Source organism: Diprion similis, chromosome 2, assembly GCF_021155765.1.
Source record: "Diprion similis isolate iyDipSimi1 chromosome 2, iyDipSimi1.1, whole genome shotgun sequence".
Taxonomy (NCBI): Eukaryota; Metazoa; Arthropoda; class Insecta; order Hymenoptera; family Diprionidae; genus Diprion; species Diprion similis.
Genome location: NC_060106.1, coordinates 7,486,428 through 7,492,826, shown reverse-complemented (window position 1 = coordinate 7,492,826; position 6,399 = coordinate 7,486,428). Strand labels below are relative to the sequence as shown.

Here is a 6,399-nt window from a genome sequence, read left to right as displayed (position 1 = left end):
TTAGTGTAGCCAGTCGGTATGTTTGCTGCAATACCGGCATCGTTAACTGACGTACCGACATTAATTTTTTATCCTTTTCTAACCCACTCCTTAGACGAAGATTGAAAACCCAATATCGCCAACAAAACGCTTGTCGACATGTTATTTTACCGCCAAAATTTGGATTTTCATGGGCAGCAAAACGCTGTTGCAGTATTTTGCTACCTAGTTATTGACTGATATCAACAAAATAAGTAATTCACATTCAGTGTACATACACCATGTAGCTCTTCTGTACTTTATTGGCATTCTTATTGGTCGAAAACTCGGTAGCAAAACACGGCGGCAGCATTTTTCCGATTTTTGTATTCATTCTGCGCAATACTACCCGATAAAGTGCGTATATATATATATATATATATATATATATATATATATATATATATATATATATATATATATATATATATATATTGTAATTTAATTGTTGCTTACTTGAGTTTTGTTTATGAGAAGCAGATCATCAAGAATAATATAATACCGGTTTGCATATAATCTTTGTTGATCAAAATACTGTAAGCCATGAGGTTTCATCAAAAGTATCTGGGGTGATAAGGTCAAAATGAGGCCATTACAGCAATAAAAACTTTGGCCCTATTCATTTTTAGTAAAAAAAATGTTTGTATAACTTATAATTTGTGGGACGTTTTATGAAAGCTATAAAGTATGAGTTTTTGCTTAATGTTTAATACTATTCTTAATCTTTGCTACCACTGAATGACAGTGTTACTGTAAAAATATTGATAACAATCGTTCCGTTGAATCATTTACACGTTTACACTTGGGCTCCGAATTATCCTAAACTTCTATTATAATACATCACAGTTATTTTTGATATTTAATATCAAAGAATGAAAAAAAAAACGTTTCTATAAACCGAATTTCGAATTATTATTATTATCTTTCGCTAAGTGAAAACTATTTATACACAAAAAAAGTGTTATAGAAAAACAAAATGGTGTTTTTGTGACCACCTTGAGGCATGTGTTTTATACCAGTACAAAATCGATTAATGGAAAAGATATGAGAAAGGAATCACAGATATATTATTAACAATGAATGCAACAGCAACTAGTTGCAACTAGCAACAAAGTTGATTGCAATTATTTTCGTACTCGTCTTAACTCTGTATACGTTTCACTCTTTGGTCTTAACAAGTTCGTGTGACCGATGATGGAATACAAAGGATATGCCACTAGCCCAGCATTGTCGAAGTGGCAGATCCGGTAAATGACGAGGGTTATGGGCATGTCTCCAATCTGACAAATCGGAATTGCAATCTGTTCCTTCGGGTGGGCCACGAACCTCCACTCCATTCACGCACCTCTTGCACTTGAATCTACATCGACAATAAAAATGAATATGATTCATAATTTCGAGAAAACCGTGTTCGTAGTTATACTTTGGGATTATAAGAAGTGGTACATAGAAGCCTAGAATGTACACAATGTTCAGAACAAATCGAACATGGTCAATGATAATGTTGTTGATGGTAAAAGTTTTATACGAACTTTGAATGGGTATCAGATATAGTGTTTTCTTCCAAGGTGAACAAATCACGCAAATCACTTAAAGTAAAATGCCTCGCCACATCATCTTCTTGGTCAACTACAGTTGAACTTAAAGCTTTCTTGTGGGCCTGCCTTTGGAATATCTTTTCTTCTATTGTACCAGTCTGAAAATTCGAATACCATATTTAATGGAAGATAATCAAGACTAAAAAGGTCCAAAATATTCCATCACTGTGAAATGCATGATTATTTACACAAAGCAAGCGATAAATGAAGCAAGGCTTTTTTTGTCCGTCTCTCCAAACTCTGGCCATAGCTTGGTCATCATTGGCAGGATTCCAGTCAGGATCAAACATAACCAGTCGGTTTGCGCCAATCAAATTAAGCCCACATCCACCTGCCTTAGAACTCAGCATGAATATAAAATCGCCACTGTTTGGATCATTGAAACTGTCTACGACTTTAGATCTCTTTTTTATAGTCATCGATCCGTCAAGCCTAACATAGCGATATGTGCGCTTTCGACATAACTTTTCGAATAAGTCCAAAGTTTGTGTATAGTTTGATACCAACACAACCTTATCCGTTGTGGTCGACTTTACCAAAGCCAGTAAACAATCCAAGACCATCAATTTGCCAGACAGTTCTGGCAAGACATCTCTGAAAGTTAAACATAAATTATAATGCACAGGGATACAAGAGAGCCTCAAGTAATAATTAGCAAACTTATGACGAAACATAATAGTATTTACTTTAAACTATAGTTTGGAGGTAGAAGTTGTGCAGCATTTTCGAATCCTTCAGACTTTTCCTGGATTTTTTCGTACACCAAATCAGGATGATTACAAAGTTTTTTAAGTAATGTAATAGCAGACAATGCTGAAAGACTACCTTTTTTGCCAGTGCCAAATTCGTCACCTAAGTAATAAAATTTTTATAGTAAAGAGACTCAGAAAAAATAAAGAATATTATTCCGTGCAATTAGAAAAGAACAGGTTGCTGAACAGTTAAAGAAACATAAAACGTAGAAAAGTGGCTGAGAGTAGATATAATGATTTACATCTTCTACTTGCCTTGCATAGATTTTCTGATACTGTCGCTCTTGATGAAATTTTGATACAACTGAGTTTGCAATTTGTTAAGTTTAACGCAAATGACCATCTCGTGTTTCACAGGCAAATACTTTGACAATAGCGCACTTGTACGTCTTATCAAGCATTTGTTTACTACTGTTACCAACTCTTGAAGACATTCTTGCGCTCTTTGGCGTTCAGAATCAGTTGCTCCAGCATCTTGACCTTTTAAGATCGGGATTTCAAATTTCCGACGGAATTCCTGAATAAAAGTTCATGGCATTAGTAAAGGAATAACTTTCTTCGCCAAGTCTATTGGGTCGTCAATTTATACTCTATATACAATAGTATAGTGTGCCTGTGTCAAGTTTTAACAAATTAGCTCTTGGATTTATCAACTGAGAATAAAATTGACGTGTTTCAAGTCAGGAGAACATTTAAGATGAAAAAAAGTATCGGTGTACCTGGGCAGTTCCAAGAAGCCCTTGATTCACAAAATGAACCAGTGAGAAGTACTCAAGGAGGTCATTTTGGATGGGTGTTCCACTGAGTAATACTCGTCTTTTCGCTTTTAAACCCATTAGTGCCTGATAAGTTTGATTTTCACTGTTTTTCAAACGATGGCCTTCGTCACACAATACCAAACCAACGTCATCCTGATGTAAAACGTGAGCGTGCAAACGAAACGTTTCATAGCTGATTATCAAAATCGGGTTTGCACATCTGTATAGAGTGAGTTGAAAATTTTTATTTCAGAATGTTATAACAAAAAATTTGTTGAATTTCGGGGTAGTTAGTTGACCAAACAGAAAATTAAAATGTGTTAGCATTAAGTCATGGACAAAAATACTTCTAACTATTACAATACGAACTTCATTCAATAATCTGATATCGTTTTTCAATTGAATGTGAAAAGTTTATATAAACATACCTACGTCCATAGGTCTTCATAAATCCTTTTAATTTGTTGTCGATGTCTGTTTTACTTCCACCATCAATGGCCAAAGGATTCACTCGTTTGCCAAGCCACTTATGTATTTCATTATACCAATTTTTTACTAGAGAACTAGGTGCCACTATTACAGCTTTTTCAATAAGTGGTTTAGCTTCTGGTCCTTTAAAAATATACATATTTAAGCAGTTCACATTGCTCACATTTACCAGAGTGGTCATTTTTTCATTGATATTGTCATACCTTGTTTCAGCAAAGTCCACAACAATGTTATACACTGTAGAGTCTTACCAAGACCCATTTCATCGGCCATTATACAGCCATGAGCATTTTCGATCCTTTTTCCAGTTACGCACTCATACATAAATTTAACACCTTCTCTTTGATGGGGTCGCAATATATTACACAGAGCTGGGTCAACTACTACATGAACAAGTTGTTTGCTCCTGTGTGGCAAAACAGAAAATTAATTAGGTTTTACTAACTCAACTTGAATATGGTAGTTATTTCCAAGAAGTATGTATATGGAGTATTACAGTAACAATAATCCATATAAAAATAAAACGGAGTATGTTCAAAATGAACTCACACGTTGACTTGCTCATCTCGCTAATCACTGACTTGATATAATACATCAACTAGTATCTGCTTAGATTGACCAAAGATATGGCAATGTAATTTCAGTTTTAAAAACCAGATATAATTTCAATTGAACGATACTTCTGTACCTGAGTTATTGAATGAATGTAACGAATGAGACTGTAGAAAAGCAAAACAAATGGCATACGTGTCTATTTTCAGTTTGTCGTGTTCAGATAACTCAGGTGGTGTGTAAACAACTAATGCATTAGCCTCATCAGGATCATGAAGCGGTGTTCGAGGTCCCAACATACGCATACCAAGAGATCTATGAGAGAGTTGATACCCAGGAATTGGAATTTTAAATGGCCGGTTCAATAACTTTCGTATTCTCTCCTCCTGCAAGTAAAAATGTATCTGGTCCTTCACTCTGAATACAAATATTATAAATTCCAAGTATCAATCACAATTATGATCAAGGTAACTTTAACAGAGGAAGAATTTACAGATTAGAATATGTTTCGTTTCAAAACTTAAATGAATTTAGCTTACATGTTCGGATAATGATTCTGGAGTAGCAGCGATTGACAGTTGTACAAGTGGCTTACGTGAGATTTTGATTTCTTTCAACTCGGTCTTCACCCGTTTCTCTCTTTGCAATAAAGTCGAGCTCGGCTGAACAGGAGAAAACTCTCCAGGTCGTTTGCCTTTTTGGCTCGGAGCGCTGGATCTCATCTTTAATATAAATCCTACATTTGATTCACTACATCTTTGAACATAGTGATACAGTATAATTGAATCACAGAAGACATTAATTACTTGTTAAAAAAAATGGCAAGTATAAATTGCATGATTGTTATAATTCTCTAGAGTAACAGATACAAAATAAGCAAAGTCATGTCAAATAATGATAAGAATTTCGGTGTTGACATCCTCAGTCAGTAAAAAGATTTTCACAACTTTCCACTTTATGCACTCAATTGATCACATTTGAATTTTGTTAATTCTTCTTTAAAGAGAATCAGCATACCCACAATAATATTTACAGAGCTGATAGAAAATATTTATGAGTATTCTATGAATTTTTCCTTACGTATAAAAAACATTCGATTTCCAATTTCATTTCTTTCATGAGAAGTTGAAAACAGACTAGATTTTGTGAGATTTTTTCAAGTCTTGTGTCTTATTAAGTTACCTTCGACCTTATACACTTGAATTTGTCGCCTATATGTAACCAAAGTTGTAAACATATTGACAAATATTTGCATTCAAAGGACTTTTATTTGTAGATTTCCGAAAATTTGCATGAAATAAATTAATTTAGGTTAGATTTTTGTAAAACAAATTATCGTACGTTTAACGAAGTGAAAAATCGTTATCCGTGTGAAAAACTTATTATAAAACTATTACTGTCACTCACCATTTTTTTTTTTTTTTTTTTATCATACGTGTATCGTAAAGTATCTTACGAAAATACAATAACAATTATAAGGACAACTGCAATTTGAACATGTGTTCATAGTTGAATTTCTACAGATTGGCGCGAACATAAACAAATAAAAGCCTAAGAATGTCAACGCGAGACATAGACCTCGCATTCTTACTTCAGGCTGAAAATATACCTATAAGGTGCGTTCCGAAATTACCTATCAGCGCTACAAACTCCCTAGGACAGAGGCAGACCCAGTCACGAAGTCCGCAGCGCAAAAGAGATGGAGGATTGTTGAAGCACAGGGACATCCAACTTAATTTTAGTTAAGGGTATTAGCAGTTTCACGTATTATCAACCGAGTAACTGACTGCGCCGGTGAAAGAGGTTTTTCATAACTAACAACGGTTGCGTGCAAATGTTGGTAACATATCGTCGTCATTGTAAAATTGACAAGTTGAGAAAATCTCGCGCAAGAAATATGTACGCCGAAATTATAGAACGGAGAACTAAAAGTCAATCAGATACATGAAGGTGTGTAGTTTATATTTATCTGAATATGTCAAATCTTTTATAGGCGACAGTATTAGCATATCTAAGATGCTCAACTTATTTTTTCAACGTTTTTGACAGTCAACTTTGAGCTGCAATAAATTTTTGAAATTTTTTTGAACTGTTTCATTCTCAGTTTTAATCGTTTCAAGAGTGTTGTTGTGGAGAATTTTTTTTGATTCGTTAAGCACTTCTAAAATTCTGAATTGAGTTAATTCAATGCCTCAAGTTTTGAGAAAATCCGAAAATTCTAAAACGCTTTTT

At 34.2% G+C, this 6,399-nt stretch overlaps 1 protein-coding gene across 2 annotated transcripts; it reads right to left on the bottom strand.

Moving 5' to 3' along the window:
• Positions 1–985: 985 nt before the first annotated feature.
• LOC124416128 (DNA repair and recombination protein RAD54-like) lies at positions 986–5,686 on the bottom strand. 2 transcript variants are annotated; one of them, XM_046897019.1, is made up of 11 exons: positions 5,575–5,686; positions 4,707–4,889; positions 4,363–4,553; positions 3,819–4,021; positions 3,555–3,738; positions 3,088–3,346; positions 2,624–2,885; positions 2,303–2,468; positions 1,805–2,210; positions 1,551–1,714; positions 986–1,378 (listed from the first exon to the last, which is right to left on the bottom strand). In XM_046897019.1, the coding sequence occupies exons 1-11, from the start codon at positions 5,575–5,577 to the stop codon at positions 1,177–1,179; spliced, it is 2,223 nt and encodes a 740-aa protein (XP_046752975.1). In that variant the 5' UTR covers positions 5,578–5,686; the 3' UTR covers positions 986–1,176. The 2 variants fall into 2 exon arrangements, with proteins under 2 accessions (XP_046752975.1, XP_046752976.1); XM_046897020.1 differs by having other exon boundaries at positions 5,624–5,658.
• Positions 5,687–6,399: the final 713 nt, after the last annotated feature.

Coding starts and splice junctions, on each gene's coding strand:
- LOC124416128 (XM_046897019.1), bottom strand. Junction 2,469..2,623: donor TATCAGAAAATCTATGCAAG/GCAAGTAGAAGA, acceptor TTTATTACTTAG/GTGACGAATTTGGCACTGGC. Junction 2,211..2,302: donor CCTCCAAACTATAGTTTAAA/GTAAATACTATT, acceptor TTTAACTTTCAG/AGATGTCTTGCCAGAACTGT.